The sequence below is a fragment of the Bombina bombina genome, chromosome 2 (genome assembly GCF_027579735.1).
Source record: "Bombina bombina isolate aBomBom1 chromosome 2, aBomBom1.pri, whole genome shotgun sequence".
NCBI classification, from domain to species: domain Eukaryota; kingdom Metazoa; phylum Chordata; class Amphibia; order Anura; family Bombinatoridae; genus Bombina; species Bombina bombina.
The window spans coordinates 595,037,505-595,057,984 of record NC_069500.1 but is presented as its reverse complement, the minus strand read 5'-3'; the positions used below and the strand labels follow the sequence as shown (position 1 = coordinate 595,057,984).

Here is a 20,480-nt window from a genome sequence, read left to right as displayed (position 1 = left end):
ATAGTGAGATATCTTGCAGAGGGATGCAGCACTCTTAAAATTGCAAAGCTTCTGAAGCGTGATCATCGAACAATCAAGCGTTTCATTCAAAATAGTCAACAGGGTCGCAAGAAGCGTGTGGAAAAACCAAGGCGCAAAATAACTGCCCATGAACTGAGAAAAGTCAAGCGTGCAGCTGCCAAGATGCCACTTGCCACCAGTTTGGCCATATTTCAGAGCTGCAACATCACTGGAGTGCCCAAAAGCACAAGGTGTGCAATACTCAGAGACATGGCCAAGGTAAGAAAGGCTGAAAGACGACCACCACTGAACAAGACACACAAGCTGAAACGTCAAGACTGGGCCAAGAAATATCTCAAGACTGATTTTTCTAAGGTTTTATGGACTGATGAAATGAGAGTGAGTCTTGATGGGCAAGATGGATGGGCCCGTGGCTGGATTGGTAAAGGGCAGAGAGCTCCAGTCCGACTCAGACGCCAGCAAGGTGGAGGTGGAGTACTGGTTTGGGCTGGTATCATCAAAGATGAGCTTGTGGGGCCTTTTCGGGTTGAGGATGGAGTCAAGCTCAACTCCCAGTCCTACTGCCAGTTTCTGGAAGACACCTTCTTCAAGCAGTGGTACAGGAAGAAGTCTGCATCCTTCAAGAAAAACATGATTTTCATGCAGGACAATGCTCCATCACACGCGTCCAAGTACTCCACAGCGTGGTTGGCAAGAAAGGGTATAAAAGAAGAAAATCTAATGACATGGCCTCCTTGTTCACCTGATCTGAACCCCATTGAGAACCTGTGGTCCATCATCAAATGTGAGATTTACAAGGAGGGAAAACAGTACACCTCTCTGAACAGTGTCTGGGAGGCTGTGGTTGCTGCTGCACGCAATGTTGATGGTGAACAGATCAAAACACTGACAGAATCCATGGATGGCAGGCTTTTGAGTGTCCTTGCAAAGAAAGGTGGCTATATTGGTCACTGATTTGTTTTTGTTTTGTTTTTGAATGTCAGAAATGTATATTTGTGAATGTTGAGATGTTATATTGGTTTCACTGGTAAAAATAAATAATTGAAATGGGTATATATTTGTTTTTTGTTAAGTTGCCTAATAATTATGCACAGTAATAGTCACCTGCACACACAGATATCCCCCTAAAATAACTAAAACTAAAAACAAACTAAAAACTACTTCCAAAAATATTCAGCTTTGATATTAATGAGTTTTTTGGGTTCATTGAGAACATGGTTGTTGGTCAATAATAAAATCAATCCTCAAAAATACAACTTGCCTAATAATTCTGCACTCCCTGTATACATATTTATATACATGATTTTATGTAAATATAGCTATATACAGATATATATATAGAAATATCTATTTAACAATACATAGATCATAGATAGATAGATATTAGTGTCAAGGGTGGGGCCTAGGGTGCAGTTTTTTATAGGGGCCATTGTATAACCCAACTGACCACCAGTGCTAAGTCACCTACATATCATCCAGCATTTTTGCGGACAGCTGTCAAATCTTGGTGAAGGATTCTCCTAAGAGCAAGGCCCTTGGTAGGCATCTAGCTCGCCTTGCCCTAAGGCCGGCCCTGTATGGAAAATAAATGTTTTAAAAGCATTGAAAATTATAAATGTATTTGTAAAATGTGCTTCCTTTTTGCAGTCCCGGGCAATTGCCCTTAAACAACATTTTCAGTGTTGTAAATAATATTTCTTTGGCTAATGCCTTTCAGGGACAGATATACATTAGCTCTTGTACAAATCAAGTAATCACTGTACAGTGTGTGGAAGTCTAGACACTTTTTCACCGTATTTCAAGTATGCACCATTACATATATTGTCTGTTTTGTAAAAACATTCACATTACATACATTCCTAATGTATTCACTCACTTGCAATACATCCTATCATCACATCACCCACAAAACAACCTCTCTATCTGTAATGCAAGCATATATCATCAAGTCTTCTAAATTACAACCCAGCCTCATACAAAGCTCCTCATTACATGTTTATGCTATTAAATCATCCATATTATATCAACATTTTATCACATGACAGCATTACATAGCCATTTAGTCAATTATATCATATCTCATTTCACCTGAATCACTCACTGACCTGCTTTTGTCAAAACAATGTATTCCATCCATATATCCATATTCTCAGGTCGCTCACATTGATTACCACATGTCAATCAAGTCAAATCATTACTCTCCCATTGTAAAGTAGCATTATTATTACTACATACACTGAAGGTTGGCTCTGCTAATCTCTGCTGTGCTGTCATTCCACCTGCATGTTTCTCATACTTCATTGTGCTACTTTAAATTATTTATAAAGTTGCTTAAAGGGACAGTCTACTTCAGAATTGCTATTGTTTAAAAAGATAGATAATCCCTTTAATATCCATTCCCCAGTTTTGCATTACCAACACAGTTATATTAATATACTTTTTATCTCTGTGATTACCTTGTATCTAAGCCTCTGAAGAGTGCCCCTTTATTTCAGTTCTTTTGACAGACCTGCATTTTAGCCAATTAGTTCTGACTCATAGGTAACTCCAAAGGAGTGATCACAATGTTATCTATATGGCATCCTTGAACTAGTGCTGTCTAGCTGTGAAAAACTGTCAAAATGCACTGAGATAAGAGGCAGCCTTTAAGGGCTTAGAAATTAGCATATGGCCCTATCTAGGGTTAGCTTACAACAAAGAATACCAAGAGAACAAAGCACATTTGATAATTAAAGTAAATTGGAAAGTTGTTTAAAATGACTAGACTGTCATAGGTTTCTGACCAGACAATTTAGAATGCAAAACAGGTAAAAGGTAAGGTATTTTTCCATTTAAGGTCTGTGATATAATTTACTATGGAATGTAGTATTATTTGATTATGTCAATGCTTTGGTACTATTTTCCTTAATTTAAACGAACATGAAACCCAATTTTTCTTTTTGTGATTCAGATCGAGCATGACATTTTAAACACCTTTCTAATTTTATTTATTATCTAATTTGCTTTGTTAATTTGGAATCCTTTATAAAAAAAAACATAGATAAGTAGGCTCTGAAGCAGCAATTGGGAGCTAGCTGGTGATTTGTGGCTGCACGTATTTGCCTTTTGTCATTGGCTCACCTGATGTGTTGAGCTACCTCCCAGTAGTGCATTGCTGCTCTTTCAATAAAGGATACCAAGAGAATGAAACAGATTTGACAATAGAAGTTAATTGAAAAGTTGTTGAAAATTGTATGTTCTATACGAATCCTGATAAAAACAAAAATTGTTCCATGTCCCTTTAACTACAGTATTTACATTTAATAACTACTACATAACCCAGCTATAGAAAATGGAGTTAGATCACTGTAATTTGAAAAAAGGAGTCACTATTGTCTGCAGACAAATTGATAAATATTACATTTTTATCACACAAAAGAAAAACATATAGCGTATTTTACCATGTACTCCTTTGTGTGTATAATACAATATTTAATAAATCATCTTTTTTTTAACAAAATATGACCATCTATTTTGATTATAATTGGTTTGTACTGAAAATTCCTTTTATGTGTTAGATCTGAAAGCAGAAGTTATTCCATACCCTAAAAAAATAATAGTACAAGTAATCTAAATTTACCCATTGGTATTGTGCGTCCATGGTTTTTATCAGCCCAGCCTGCACAATATCTCAAAGATTTAATAGCTCCAGGAAGATCTGCAAAGTAGGATGCCATAAAGGGTTTGCCACCGTCGATTGACTCTATAGTCTAAATTGAAAAGTAGAAGAAGAAAACAGTTTTCGGTTCATTCTGTACAAATACTTATAATATGTATGTGACATTATATATTAACTATGACAATATTATAACAAACTTTACTATTAGATTAACACATCCTTTGCAAATTACAGAATCCTAATACATCCATATTTTTTGGGAAAATGTAATCCCTGAGAAGCTTTAAGGCATATTGCTAGTTCTTCAAAACATTGGGTTGTATTTCAGCTTAAGAACAAAATACTTTTTAGTCATGGGACATAGAAACATAAATTGTGATAACCGATAAAAACCATAGGCATCCCAAGTCTATATTTATATACTATAAAGTATAAAATAAAAAAGTATGTAGATAGCCTTATGCTTGCCCTAGGGATTATTGAAGTCCCTCACAGTCTTGTCTTTGCCACCTCTAATGGAAGTTTATTCCATGAATCAACTGCTCTTTATGTGAAGAAATACTTCTGAAAAATACTCCTGAATCTATTATCCTTCAACATAAGATCATGATCCCTTGTTCTGGTGTTGCTATTATAAGAAAAATACTTATAGCCTCAATATACTTCAAAGTCTCTATCATAAATGTTCACACTTGTTATGTTTATTCCTACTAATTATTATTTGGCTAATTGACTACATTTTAGAGTTTCTGCAGCAGTATAATTTCAAAATATCCTAAAGTTTATATTCCATAAATATCTAGTAAATGATCAAAGGAAAATAAATACATATATGAAATGTTTTCTTTTCAGCATGATAGGAAGGAATCAGATTAAATGCACTAGTCTAATGTACAGATACCAAATTCAAAGTAATCTGTTCACTTTCATAAAATTCCCCTTTAGAGTGATCATCTTTACTTGATACCTAAATGCTAAAAGTGACACGTTGCCTGTCCTTACTACACAAGGTTGTGGTTAAAATCAAGTAAAGAAACAAAGCAAGAGAAGGGTAATGTTGTAAGTTTTATCTCAATAAGATCTGTATTTCTGGGCCTGACATCCTGGTGAAGACTTCATACAATATTTATGAGCTTGAAGAGTAGTGATGTCGCGAATAGTTCGCCGGCGAACATAGCATGTTCGTGTTCGCCTCGGCGGGCGAACATATGCGATTGAGTAAACTTTGACCCTGTACCTCACAGTCAGAATACACATTACAGAAAATCAGCAGCAGACCCTCCCTCCCAGACCCTCCCACCTCCTGGACAGCATCCATTTTAGATTCATTTGGAAGCTGCATTCTTAGTGAGAGGAGGGACAGTGTAGCTGCTGCTGATTTAATAGGGAAATTGATAGCTAGGCTAGTGTATTCAGTGTCCACTACAGTCCTGAAGGACTCATCTGATCTCTGCTGTAAGGACAGCACCCCAAAAAGCCCTTTTTAAGGCTAGAACATCAGTCTGTTTTTTTTTTTTTTTCCCTGTGTAATCTAATTGCAGTTGCCTGCCTGCCAGCGTGTGTGTCAGGCACACAGCGTATACTGTGCCCACTTGCCCAGTGCCACCACTCATATCTGGTGTAACAGTAGTGTACATTTAAAAAAAACAACACTTTTTTTACTGTGAAATAATAGCAGACAGCTGCCAGTACCCAAGATGGCCACCAATAAGGCAGATGGGGAGGGTTAGAGAGCTGTTTTGGGGGGATCAGGGAGGTTGGGGGCTAAGGGGGGATGCTACACCACAGCATATGTAAATATGCTAAAAAAAAAATTAAAAAAATTAAAAACCTTTTATTTTAGTACTGGCAGACTTTCTGCCAGTACTTAAGATGGCGGGGACAATTGTGGGGTGGGGGAGGGAAGGGAGCTGTTTGGGAGGGATCAGGGGGTCTGATGTGTCAGGTGGGAGGCTGATCTCTACACTAAAGCTAAAATTAACCCTGCAAGCTCCCTACAAACTACCTAATTAACCCCTTCACTGCTAGCCATAATACACGTGTGATGCGCAGCAGCATGTAGCGGCCTTCTAATTACCAGAAAGCAACGCCAAAGTCATATATGTCTGCTATTTCTGAACAAAGGGGATCCCAGAGAAGCATTTACAACCATTTGTGCCATAATTGCACAAGCTGTTTGTAAATAATTTCAGTGAGAAACCTAAAATTGCGAAAAAATTTAAGTTTTTTTTAAAATTTGATCTCATTTGGCGGTGAAATGGTGGCATGAAATATACCAAAATGGGCCTAGATCAATACTTTGGGTTGTCTACTACACTACACTTAAGCTAAAATTAACTCTACAAGCTGCCTACATGCTCCCTAATTAACCCCTTCACTGCTGGGCATAAAACACGTGTGGTGCGCAGTGGCATTTAGCAGCCTTCTAATTACCAAAAAGCAACGCCAAAGCCATATAAGTCTGCTTTTTCTGAACAAAGGGGATCCCAGAGAAGCATTTACAACCATTTATGCCATAATTGCATAAGTTGTTTGTAAATAATTTCTGTGAGAAACCTAAAGTTTGTGAAAAAGTGAACAATTTTTATTTATTTGATCGCATTTAGCGGTGAAATGGTGGCATGAAATATACCAAAATGGGTTTAGATCAATACTTTGGGTTGTCTTCTACACTACACTTAAGCTAAAATTAACTCTACAAACTGCCTACATGCTCCCTAATTAACCCCTTCACTGCTGGGCATAAAACACGTGTGGTGCGCAGTGGCATTTAGCAGCCTTCTAATTACGAAAAAGCAACGCCAAAGCCATATAAGTCTGCTATAATGGCATGTCTGGCACACAGTGTTGGGGCAAGGGTCCATCTGACCACTGATACCTGGTCTGCAAAGCATGGTCAGGGCAGGTATATCACCTACACTGCGCACTGTGAAGCGGGTGTAACCCTTACACTACCTGATCGATACAACATCATACCTGATGTTTTAAAGCACGTTATTCCAAACAATTTTGGAATGTTAGGTGATTTATGTCCTTTATGGATTAAAACCAGACTCTGCATCAACTATGTAATTTTCCATGGGAGTTTTGCCATGGATCCCCCTCCGGCATGCCACAGTCCAGGTGTTAGTGCCCTTGAAACAACTTTTCCATCACTATTGTGGCCAGAAAGAATCCCTGTGGGTTTTAAAATTCGCCTGCCTATTGAAGTCTATGGCGGTTCGCCCGGTTCGCCCGTTCGCGAACTTTTGTGGAAGTTCGCGTTCGCCGTTTGCTAACCCTATTTTTTAGGTTTGCGACATCAATATTGAAGAGTCCCTGTGAATTAAAATAAATCTGGAATTAATTAAATAGTTAATTAAATAATAGGGTGCTAGATACTTTTTCATAGCCCATCATCCTCTCACGAGCTTGTATAATTATCAGGGTCTAATCAGCTTGCTTCACTGATAAAATCAAAGATCAATTTGAAAATAAATAAATTAACACAAAACACTAGATAAGATACCTATGTTTCCTTTAGAATACTGGGAATCAGAGGGATATTACCAGATTAACAATAGATTTTTTTTAACAAAACATGGAAAGCAGAAAATACTACAAGTTGTAAAAACACTTTAAACTTAAACATTTTTTTGAACTAACATTTTAAATAAAAATCAACTTGAAAAGGGCCCTGCATAATATAGGAGTGGTAGTCAGTAAGATGCAGGCTGCGTGCATGATGTATATGCAGGTCCCTCATTAGAGTAGGAAAAAAGGTCATTTCTACTGCTTTAACCAAAGTGAGAAATGCAACTCATTACAAAGGGCAGCATAGTATATAAACATGACATTAGTTTAATGGGTCATTACTGATTTTGGGGCAGGAAACAGATGCACTGTGCATAGTGGTGTATATAAAGCTAACAACCAGAACAAAGACAACATTCAAATGATTTGCCTTCTTCTGCAGGATATGACACTGCAAAAATTAAAACATTCAGTACAAAAACATAGAAACCAGTACCCCCTTGGTGCTGGGGTGTAAGCAAAAAGTGGTAGAAAAATGTTTTATTACTTTCTTTAAATAGTTACATTTTTTCATCAAGCCAATGCACCAACTTATTATTTTAATATTAGACTGTTTTATTCACTTTATATAAGTTTCTGTTAGTCCTAAGGCGGGGCAGGCTCACACATGTCACCATAGCCTGTAAAATGTCATAACAGTAAGCAAAGCTACGTGTCTGTTAGCAGAGATCTATTTCTTCACCCTCTCTAAATAAGCAGGAATATTTTATTTATAGAGGATAAAATTCTGTTAGCAGGAAGTGAATAGCTCAAAAATAGTGAAGAAACTAATATGAGATGCTAAGATTTGCTTGTAATATCTATAAAAAAACATGCAATGAAAACTGATGCTATTTGCTTATGATGTATATACAGTATATACAATCAGCGTATGTTAGTATAGTGTAAAACATTTTACAGTATACAAATAAAGCAACTTGACAACTAAAACACCTACCATTTAAAAAGAGTGGAAAAAAAGAACAAGATGCAATTTCTAACTTGAAGTAATAATAGTAATTATTATTATGACATTTTTGCCAAAGATTGAATGCGTAAACATCATTTTGAAAACAACAAAATCAAACCAACTATTTTATTTTTTTAACAGGATCCTTTTTGGGCCTTAGTGTTTACTGTTTTTAGAATAGCTCTACTTCAAACAGGAATATTATATTCTTAATAGGGCTTTACATTGTAAAGTACTTTGAATACAGCTGAAATAGTTTGTTTTGTTTAAAAGAACAGTAAAGTAAAAATGTAATTCTCATGGTTTAAATATAGCATGGAGCTTAAAACAATAACTTTCTAATTTACTGCTATTGTCTAATTTCCTTCTTTCTCTTGGTCTCCTTTGTTGAAAAACATACATTGGTAGGTTTAAGAGTAGCAATGCAAATGCACTACTGGGAGATAGTTGCTGCTTCATAGCTGCACATACATGCCTCTTGTTTTTGGCTCCCCAAATGTGTTCAGCTAGCTCCCAGTAATGTACTACTGTTCCTTCAACAAAGGATATCAAAAGAATGAAGCAAATTTGATAACATAAGTAGCTTGAAAAGGTTTTTTAATTATATGCACTATCTGAATCTTGAAAGAAACATTTTGAATTTCATGGGGCCGATTTATCAAGGGCCGTATTCTCCTTTGTCTGACACTTGCAAGTGTGTGCTTTTATCCTGTGTCCATGTTGCCTAATGTAAATAAAGTGCTTTTTTGAAATTTCCTGAAGCACCGCATACAATGTTTTTTTCCGCTGAATGGTCCTTAACTCGTCCATGGCATCTGAGGCTGCGGACATTATTAAGCCTGATCGAATACAATCGGGTTGATTGACACCCCCTGCTAGATTGGCCGCAAATCTGTAGGGGGCGGCATTGCACAAGTAGTTCACTAGAACTGCTTGTGCAATGTTAAATGGCGACAGCATATGCTGTCAACATTCAGTGATGTCTGGCGGATATGATACGCCACAGCTTATCATGTCCGCCAGACATTGATAAATCGGCCCCCATGTCCGTTTAACGTTACATTGAAACCCTTGTGCATACAACCTGAATATATTTAGAAACCAGAGCCCATGGTATATATATATATATATATATATACATATACAGTTAGAAGCAAAATTATTCATCCCCCATTGCAAATCAGCTTTATTGTCAGACTTTCAGCTGTTTGCAATAAACAAATCAAACAAAAGCAATTGAAATAGCTTAACACAGCGAATGCTTCAAGTGGTTTCCCCAAATTCAATTGAAAATGTGAATTTACAGTGAATTTAGATATTGCTATGGTCTCCACCATCCCATTAAAAACCTCCTATTAAGTAGCAGACAGAGAGGGCCAGATTTATCAAGGGCAATAAAGATTCTCCTTCTATGCAGCTCGCCCTTGGAGAGGCGCACCGGTGTGCACAAATTATCAAAAAATTGCATGTAATAATTTGAGATGTTTGAAAGATAAGATGGCGTGAATTTCTCTACATGAAAAAAAGTTGTTTCCTGAATTTTTTACCTTCTTCAAGTAATCTCTTACATTTGCGTTTTAAATGGGGCAAATTTGCACATTAATTTTGGTTGCAGTAATGACCCTATATAACAGTAACACATTCAAATTGTTAATACAATTTTCATTCTTTGTGGGGCAATTTTGCATTCCATATTTGGCATATGTATCTAGCCAAAGATAGACCTGCTTGAATCCTAAAGTTCTCCATCAGAAATAGATGTGAACACAACACAATCTCAAAGACATGATGAATTCTAATGCTGTTCTCCACAGTACCTATCGAGAACTATAATACTCGTATTTGTAGGAGCACTTTGTGTTTTCCAAAGGAGCAAAGAAATTATAAATTGGTAATAGGGGTAATTCTAGGGTGGACTCTAGGAAATGCTACTAAAACTAGCAAATGTAACACTTTTTTAAGAACGTATAGTCAGACTTGCCCAGTTTTAGACGGGACATTGCATTGATAAATCAGGGGATTCAGTGGTATGCAGATTTATAGGTGCAATTTTAGGAGAGTTTCTTTGATAAATCCTGCTCAAAGAGTGCTGTTCTTCAGATACCTGCAACCTGAACCATGTTTAATCCCACGTTAACCGTATAAATTATGTTTTAACTTTTTTTTGTACCATTGTCAGAGCTATAATGCATATTTACATATATTTAAGGCTGGATACATTTTCAGCATTGTGTACTTAATCATTTGAGCATGCTTCCTATAAAGAGTTTCCTAATATTGTATGGAAAAAATATATATATATATATATATATATGGTCAGAGTTCTATTAAAGTGCCATAAAACAGGTTGAGATCTGTGCATATCCTAAATGGGCTAATTAAGTAAAAATTGTTTGCATAAAAAAAAATGTTTGAAAATTGTTGGGAAGTATTTTAAAATAATTTTCAAAAATAAGCAAAAATACTTAAAATAGCCATGCTGTCTGGACACTGTGCTCCATCCCTCTTATCAGTGTTTAGACACAGGCATTGTATTTCACCTGAGTTCACAGCTTCTAGGCTCGCCCCAGCAGATAATCCCTATTCATTTGTGCATTTTACCAAAACAACAATGGATATAGCTACAGCCATAAAAGGAATTGTGTGGGGGGAGTTAGAGCTGTACAATTCAGAAACTTAAAAGAAAGGGTTAATGGTGAGGCACTGCTGTATAAATTTTCAAGTAAAGTAATTAAAGTACATATTATTATATTTTGTGTCTATATGTCCCTTTAAGATAACTAAGCATGCATATTTTAGAATTTTTTAACATTGTTGTTAAATACCTGAAAATAATATGCACCCTTAACATGTTGCAAGCCTTTAGTTCATGACATTCATTAAAACATATCAAAGAGGTTCATATTCTCCTAAGAACTTTTACATTTATACCTTTATTATACATCAAGACATATATAAGCTTCTAAAACATCTTATGAGCTAGGTGAAATAAGAAATGTTTACCCTACAAACTACGTCCAAACAAATCTTCAAGTTCCCTTGTGAAATGTAAAAATAAGAGATATTATACTTTGAATATTAGCTTAGCCAGATAACAGATTTTTTTATATAACAGGAAAACTATTCCTCAGCTTCAGCTGACAACTACTTTTATTAGTCATAAGGGTAGTAAGGTTGGATCACAGCCATGTGCAAATCATAAGTTGTTTAATGTTTCATGTCCTCCCCTGAAAGTGGTACAAACATGAAGTATGGCACAGACAAAAGTGTTATACAGTTTGCGGAAGTAAGAAACATATATACTATAAATTAAGGCTCCACTAGAGGCACAAATACTTGTTAGTGATCATCTAAACTGCACATGGTTGGCTTTACTTAGATTTACAACCAAATACACACATGAATATAGGGTATACACAATCAAAATGATTATTTTGTATAAGACTGTGTTACCCCTTCATCTATTCTTCTTTCTCTTGTGTGATGATCTGATTTAAAAGACAATTAATGTGCCACAAACCCTGGGCCTTTATGCAAAACTTGTTCTTTATCCCATGCTCCCTATAAAGACCAAAAAAAGTAAAATCTGCAACCTAGGATTTTAAAATGCTACAAACTGTCCATACCAGCTACTTGATTTGCAGCAGCTGGATGTTACAGAATTGTCTTTTTAGCCTCTCTAGGGAGTGTGTATCAAGCTCAATTTTACACAAAAGCAAGAGTTCCTTGTAATAAAAAGGGATTTTAAAGGTCACTGTTTTACATATGATACTCTCTGAGCTGTAACGTATGTTGTGGTTGAGTTGTGATATAACTACTTGATAATTTGACCACTTACACTTAAAATCAAACTATCCCGTTCAATGAGGTCAGCCAGCTTATTCACGAGTCTTCCCCTTGCAGAAGCATCCATCCGGCGCCATGGTGAACCTAATTTAAAAGCTTCTTTTGCAGCCTTTACTGCTTTGTCTACATCGGCCTGTAGGTATAATATGAAAACATAACAATACAGGTAAAATATACTTATACAAAATATGACCTTCAGTTAAACACACCTAAAAGTACACAATTTTAAAAAGGCCAGTTAACAAGGTGGTCTCAGAGATATAACAAATGCTAAAATTGAGTCTTCAGGTCAAGAGAGATGCTACATAATTGCATAAACACAGCATGGATAGAAATCATATATTGTTGGTGCTTTCAAAATCTATTCATATGATTTTAGATTTGCGTAGAATTCAAAAAAGAATACTACAATTCACTGACAGAGAATGGTTGTTGATTATTGTTTCTATTAATTATGCATCCACATCCAAATAGGTGTTAAAAAACCCATTGCAAATTTCAATTTACAATATTATATTCAAATCATACTTAAATTACTCAAAACATATACTCAATTTAGACAAATAAACTCATACTTAAGATACACAGAAATATACAAAAATAGACTTGAAATTTTAAACAAACTGTCAAAATGCAAAGGGTTCCTTAAAGGGATACTAACCCCAATTTTTTTCTTTCATGATTCAGATAGAGCATGCAATTTTAAGCAACTTTCTAATTTACTCCTATTATAATTTTTTTTTGCGTTTTCTTAGTACCTTTATTTGAAAATCGGGAATGAAAGCTTAGGAGTCGGGCCATTTTAGGTTCAGCACCTGGGTACAGCTTGCTGATTGGTGGCTAAATGTAGCCACCAATGAGCAAGCACTATCCAGGGTGCTAAACCAAAAATGGACCAGCTCCAAAACATTCATTCATGCATTTTCAAATAAAGATACCAAGAGAATGAAGAAAAATTGATAATAGGAGTAAATTAGAAAGTTGCTTAAAATTGCATGCTCTATCCGAATTATAAACAAAAAAATTTGGGTTTAGTATCCCTTTAAGTTTCTATTGTCAAAACGAGTCTCTCAGCATTGGTGAGTGGGCTGAACAGGGAGAATATCAAGTTTCCTTGCAATTGTTATTGGAATGATCTAAGCCTATTCCACCTGTAGTTCTTGCAGTTTCATCTTGCAAAGAAAAAAGACACGTATGCAAAACTAAAATTAAATGCAAAGTAAATTACACTAATAACAGGGTAATTTGATTTGATTGTGCTTCAGAAAACATGCTGCTATAAATGTCTGGTGCTCCCTGCAACATTCACTTTCCTCTGCAAGAATCTGTATTCTAGTAAGCTTCATGGGCGCGATCCGATATAGTTTGCGGCGCAAGCGAGGGAACCCGCGTTGCCCGCAGTTTCAGCTCACAACTCGAGCTATCCAATATACGGCGCCGTCAGATGCTAACGTGCCGTCGGATAAACCAGCGATGTCCAGAAATCTGCGTAAGTACAAATTTCTGGAGTCGCCAGTGACTTACGGCACGTTAGAAACCGCCGGCGCCTACAAAACCTGACTAAAGTATGAAATCACCCGCACTGTCTAACACGCCTCCCAAACATAGCCCGACACGTCTAACCCTCTATCCGCTATCCCCCCTCACTATCCTAACAATAAAACATGTATTAACCCCTAAACCGCCGCTCCCGGACCCTGCCGCCACCTAATAAAGTTATTAACCCCTAAACCACCGCTCCCAGACCCCGCCGCCAGCTATATTAAATCTATAACCCCCTAAAGTGAGCCCCTAACACCGCCGCCATCTACCTTACCTACCCCCTAAAGTGAGCCCCTACCCCGCCGCCATCTACCTTACCTACCCCCTAATGTGAGCCCCTTATACCGCCGCCATCTACCTTACCTAGCCCCTAAAGTGAGACCCTACCCCGCCACCATCTATTTTAAAATTATTAACCCCTAATTTAATGCCCCTACCCCGCCGCCACCTATATTAAATTAATTAACCCCTAATCTAATCCCCCTACCCCGCCGCCAGCAATATTAAATTATTTAAGCCCTAAAATACTAAACTATCCCTACCACTAAACCTAAGTCTAACCCTACAAATAGCCCTGAAAAGGGCTTTTTGCGTGGCATTACCCCAAAGTAAACTGCCCTCTTGCCAGCCCTTAAAAGGGCTTTTTGCGGGGCATTCCCCAAAGAAAACTGCTCTTTTACCAGCCCTTAAAAGGGCTTTTGGCGGGGCTTTGTCCCAAAGTAATCAGCTCTTTTGCCTACAATCTAAATCCCCCTACACCGCTGCCACTTATATTAAACACATTAACCCCTAATCTAATTCCCCTACACCGCCGCCAGCTATATTAACTATATTAACCCTAATTATATTAGGGTCAATATAGTTAATATAATAATTATCCTATATTATAAAAGGCCAAGTGTGTTTGTCTGAAGCCGTCATGCGCAGCCGCAGTAGAGACAAACACACTTGGCCTTAGATCCCAGACACCTCGCGCGCACAGCTACCTGATCTGCCGACTGCCAGACAGTGCCTCGAGAAGAAGTGAGCGTGGCCGAGCGTGAAGGGGGCGTGGCCGATCGGGGAGACCCGTGAAGGGGGCATGGCCTATCGTGCAGGCCTGGGAAGGGGGCGTGGCCGGGGGCAGGGCCGTGAAAGGCCGTGGAGAGAGCTCAAACGAGGTGAGAGGTGGGATAGAGAAATCAAGGGGAGAGAGAGAGAGATCAAGGGGAGAGAGAGAGAGAGATCAAGGGGAGAGAGAGAGAGATCAAGGGGAGAGAGAGAGAGATCAAGGGGAGAGAGAGAGAGATCAAGGGGAGAGAGAGAGATCAAGGGGAGAGAGAGATCAAGGAGAGAGAGTGAGATCAAGGAGAGAGAGTGAGATCAAGGGGAGAGAGAGAGAGAGAGAGAGAGAGAGACAGGGGAGAGAGAGAGAGACAGGGGAGAGAGAGATCAAGGGGAGAGAGAGAGAGATCAAGGGGAGAAGGGGAGAGAGAGAGATCAAGGGGAGAGAAAGAGAGACAGGGGGAGAGAGAGAGAGAGAGAGAGAGAGAGAGGGGAGAGAGAGAGATCAAGGGGAGAGAGAGAGAGAGAGAGAGACAGGGGAGAGAGAGAGAGAGACAGGGGAGAGAGAGAGAGACAGGGGAGAGAGAGAGAGAGAGAGAGGGGAGAGAGATAGACAGGGGAGAGAGAGATAGACAGGGGAGAGAGAGAGAGAGAGAGAGAGAGAGAGAGACAGGGGAGAGAGAGGGAGACAGGGGAGAGAGAGAGAGAGACAGGGGAGAGAGAGAGAGAGAAAGGGGAGAGAGAGAGAGAGAGAGAGAGAGAGACAGGGGAGAGAAAGAGAGACAGGGGAGAGAGAGAGAGAGAGAGAGAGAGACAGGGGAGAGAAAGAGAGACAGGGGGGAGAGAGAGAGGCAGGGGGGAGAGAGAGAGAGACAGGGGAGAGAGAGAGACAGGGGAGAGAGAGAGAGAGAGAGAGAGACAGGGAGAGAGAGAGACAAGGGAGAGAGAGAGAGAGAGAGAGAGAGACAGGGGGAGGGAGAGAGACAGGGGAGAGAGAGAGAGACAGGGGAGAGAGACAGGAGAGAGAGAGAGAGACAGGGGGAGAGAGAGAGACAGGGGAGAGAGATAAAGAGAGACAGGGGAGAGAAAGAGAGAGAGACAGGGGAGAGAGAGAGAGAGGGGAGAGAGGGAGAGAGTAAGAGAGAGGGAGAGAGAAAGAGAGAGGGGAGAGAGAAAGAGAGAGGGGAGAGAGAGAGGGGAGCGAGAGAGAGGGGAGAGAGAGGGGAGCGAGAAAGAGGGGGGAGAGAGAGAGGGGAAAGAGAGAGAGAGGGGAGAGAGAAAGAGAGAGGGAGAGAGTAAGAGAGAGGGAGAGAGAAAGAGAGAGGGGAGAGAGAGAGGGGGGAGAGAGAGAGGAGAGAGAGAGAGAAGGGAGAGAGAGAAGGGAGAGAGAGAGGGGAGAGAGAGAGAGAGGGGAGAGAGAGAGAGAGAGAGAGAGAGAGAGAGAGAGAGAGAGGGGAGAGAGAGAGAGAGAGAGAGAGAGAGAGAGAGGGGGGGGGGGAGAGAGGGGGGGAGAGAGAGAGGGGAGATAGAGAGAGAGAGAGTGGGGGTGAGGGAGAGGGGAGAGAGAGAAAGAGATAGGGGAGATAGAGAGGGAGAGAGAGTGCAAAAGAGGGGGAGAGAGAGAGAGCGCAAAAGAGGGGGGGAGAGAGAGAGCGCAAAAGAGGGGGGGAGAGAGAGAGTGCAAAAGAGAGGGGGGAAGAGAGAGTGCAAAAGAGAGGGGGAGAGAGAGAGAGCTCAAAAGAGAGGAGGAGAGAGAGCGCAAAAGAGAGGGAGGAGAGAGAGCGCAAAAGAGAGGGGGGAGAGAGAGAAAGCAAAAGAGAGTGGGAGGGAGAGAACGCAAGGGGTGGGACCACTGTACTGCAAAAAATGGCCTGTGTGAACGGGCTTTAGGACTAGTATTATATATATTAACTATATTAACCCGAATTATGTTAGGGTTAATATAGTTAATATCGTTATTATATTATATATATATATTAAGTATAATAACCCTATCTAACTCTAACATCCCTAACTAAACTCTTATTAAAATAAATCTAATATTAATATTATTAATGAAAATATTCCTATTTAAATCTAAATACTTACCTATAAAATAAACCCTAAGATATCTACAATGTAATTAATAATTAGCCAATTGGATTGAACTTGAATCTGATTGGCTGATTCAATCAGCAAATCAGATTTTTCTACCTTAATTCCGATTGGCTGATAGAATCCTAACAGCCAATCGGAATTCGACGGACGCCATCTTGGATGACGTCATTTAAAGGTACCTCATTCGTCATTCAGTCGTCGGCCGGGATGGATGCTCCGCATCGGAGGAGCAAAGAAAGAAGATTGAAGATGCCGCTTGATGGAAGATGCTGCCGGATGGAAGAAGACTTTGCTGCCGCTTGGATAAAGACATCGCCGGGATGAAGACTTCTTCTTTGCCGCTTGGATAAAGACATCGCCAGGATCGGATGAGGAGTTCGGCCCGGTTGGGTGAAGACAAGGTAGGGAGATCTTCAGGGGGGTAGTGTTAGGTTTTTTTAAGGGGGGTTTGGGTGGGTTTAGAATAGGGGTATGTGGGTGGTGGGTTGTAATGTTGGGGGGGGGTGTTGTGTTCTTTTTTTTTTACAGGCAAAAGAGCTGTTAACTTGGGGTAAATACCCCGCAAAAAGCCCTTTTAAGGGCTGGTACAGAGCTGGGTATTTTATAATTTAGAATAGGGTAGGGAATTTTTTATTTTGGGGGGCTTTATTATTTTATTAGGGGGCTTAGAATAGGTGTAATTAGCTTAAAATTGCTGTAATCTTTTTTTTTTGTAATTTAGTGTTTGTTTTTGTAATTTAGTTTAGTTTATTTAATTGTATTTTTAGATATATATTTGTAGTTTATTTAATTTATTGATAGTGTAGGTGTATTTGTAACTTAGGTTAGGATTTATTTTACAGGTAATTATTTTAACTAGGTAGCTATTAAATAGTTAATAACTATTTAATAGCTATTATACCTAGTTAAAATAATTAACAATTTACCTGTAAAATAAATATAAACCCTAACATAGCTACAATGTAATTATTAATTATATTGTAGCTATCTTAGGGTTTATTTTATAGGTAAGTATTTAGATTTAAATAGGAATATTTTAGTTTATAATATGAATTTGATTTATTTAATAAGAATTTAGTTAGGGGTGTTAGGGTTAGATAGAGTTAATATAGTTAATATAAATACTATAGTAACTATATTAACTATATTAACCCTAATATAATTAGGGTTAATATAGTTAATATAAATAATGTAATAACTATATTAACTATAATATACTTAGGGTTAATATAGATAATATAGCTGGCGGCGGGGTAGGTAGATTAAATTAGGGGTTAATAATTTTAATATAGATGGCGGCGGTGTAAGGGGCTTACGTTAGGGGTTAATACTATTAATATAGGTGGCGGCGGTGTAGGGAGGGCAGGTTATAGGGCAAAAGAGCTGTTTACTTTGGGGCAAACCCCCGCAAAAGGCCCTTTTAAGGGCTGGTAATAGAGCTTATTACTTTAGGGATATTAGATTAGGGGTTAATAATATTAATATAGATGGCGGCGGTATAGGGGGATTAGATTAGGGGTTAATAATTTTTATATAGGTGGCGACGGTATAAGGGGTCAGATTAGGGGATAGATAAGGTAGATGGCGGCGGTGTAAGGGGTTCACATTAGAGGATAGATAAGGTAGATGGCGGCGGTGTAAGGGGTTCACATTAGGGGATAGATAAGGTAGATGGCGGCGGTGTAAGGGGTCAGATTAGGGGATAGATAAGGTAGATGGTGGTGGTGTAAGGGGTTCACATTAGGGGATAGATCAGTTAGATGGTGGCGGTTTTAGGGGTTCACATTAGGGGATAGATCAGTTAGATGGCGGCGGTGTAAGGGGTCAGATTAGGAGATAGATAAGGTAGATGGCGGCGGTGTAAGGGGTTCACATTAGGTGATAGATCAGGTAGATGGCGGCGGTGTAAGGGGTTCACATTATGGGATAGATTAGGTAGATGGCGGCGGTGTAAGGGGTTCACATTAGGGGATAGATCAGGTAGATGGCGGCGGTTTTAGGGGTTCACATTAGGGGATAGATCAGTTAGATGGTGGCGGTTTTAGGGGCTCACGGTAGGGGGTTAGTTTATGTAGATGGCGGCGGGGTCCGGGAGCGGCGGTTTAGGGGTTAAATACTTTATTAGGGATTGCGGCGGGGGATCGTGGTTGACAGGTAGATAGACATTGCGCATGCGTTAGGTGTTAGGTTTTATTTTGCAGGTAGTTTAGGTAGTTATGGGGCTCCAATACACAGCGTAAGGCTTCTTACGGCTGCTTTTTGTTGCGAGGTGAAAATGGAGTAAGTAAGTCCTTACGCTGTATATTGGATACCAAACTGCGCTGGTTTGGTATACCTGCCTATGGCCCAAAAAAGTATGGGCGACGGCAGAAATATACGGGCGTAACTTCTAGGTTACGCCATATATAGGATACCAAACCAGCGCAAATTTCGCGGTTGCCGGCATTTGCGGGCGACGCTGCATATCGGATCGGGCCCCATTACTTTCTATGGAGATTAGCTCACAACTTGCAGTGAGTGAATTTCTTGTTCAGGCTTTTGTCTTAGATCATTCTGTGAGGTTTTCCCATGCTAGAGTCCGTGTTATATTTCTTGCCAGTGTGATATTTCTTGACACATTTTAGATCATTGGGCTCTTAGGGTCTGATATTCAAAAGCTGAGATGATCTAAGACATCTCATCAGCATGGAGAAATCCCTAAATAAATGTTAGAAACACAAATTTTAATTTTAAAAATCTATGTATCTCTCTATGCAGGGTTCTTGATGTGACGGAGCAACAGCTACATTAAAATAAACAAGATAAAAAAAAATCCCAAAGATTTTGCATGATTTCTCTCCATGCCAGCGAGCTTTTGAATAGCAGGGCCTCAGTATGATTTTTAATTAAGTAGCAGATATTTTTGTGACATATTTACCTCCATTTCCCTGCCCCCTGTATCATGTGACAGCCACTATCCAATAAAAAACACACATACAAATATACTGCTCACAGATTCAGACCTAAAACATATACATATAAAACAATTGTGCATATTTTGATAATGGAAAAAAATGGAAATTTAAAATTGTATACTTTATCTCAATCATGGAAGTTTAATTTTGACTTTAGATTCTCTGTAATTAACTTTATATTTACCTTACAGAAAATTATTTTGAGTCAATCCTTACCTTATCTCCTTCTTGTACTTCACATATCTTTTCTCCAGTAGCTGGGTTATACACAGGAAATGTTTTTCCACTGCAAGAGGTATGCCATTCATTGTTTATGAAGATCTACAAACAATAAAAAAATACACAAAATGTTAAATAACAGAGAAAAGAAATAATACAGCACAAAATGGTTAAGTACTTGAAATATATTGAGACTAAAAAAGGCAAATTCTCTCTCATTTTAAAAAAACTATAAAAGTCAATAGCACTGTTAAACAATTAACCACCAGTGTGAAGTCCTGTAATAGGGATAAAGGTACTTCCTTGCTGCAAGAGGTGGAGAAGTGGGGATCTTACAAGGCTCATATCTCCCACCAATACCTACATTTATGCATTACAATATGACCTAGGGTAGAGATTTGGGGAGGGGCCATTGTGTAACCCTACTTACCACCCATGCCCAGTAATTATCCACACCATTTAGATAAGACAAGATTCCTTGGTTGAAAGAGGGGAATCTTTCCTATCAAACATGGTACCTCATCTCCATCTAAATTGTTGGTTACAGGAGTAATAATGACTGTCACTAGCAGCAGAC

General features: G+C 38.9%; 1 protein-coding gene across 1 annotated transcript in view; it reads right to left on the bottom strand.

Annotated features, from left to right (window-relative positions):
• The window catches only part of ALDH1A1 (aldehyde dehydrogenase 1 family member A1), a 111,585-nt gene that overhangs the window by 75,478 nt on the left and 15,627 nt on the right, over window positions 1-20,480 (bottom strand). The window contains exons 2-4 of the mRNA XM_053702502.1: window positions 19,901-20,005; window positions 12,040-12,180; window positions 3,641-3,770 (exon numbers count right to left, since the gene is read on the bottom strand). Coding sequence (XP_053558477.1) covers window positions 3,641-3,770; window positions 12,040-12,180; window positions 19,901-20,005 — 376 coding nt within the window. The remainder of the gene's footprint in view (window positions 1-3,640; window positions 3,771-12,039; window positions 12,181-19,900; window positions 20,006-20,480) is intronic.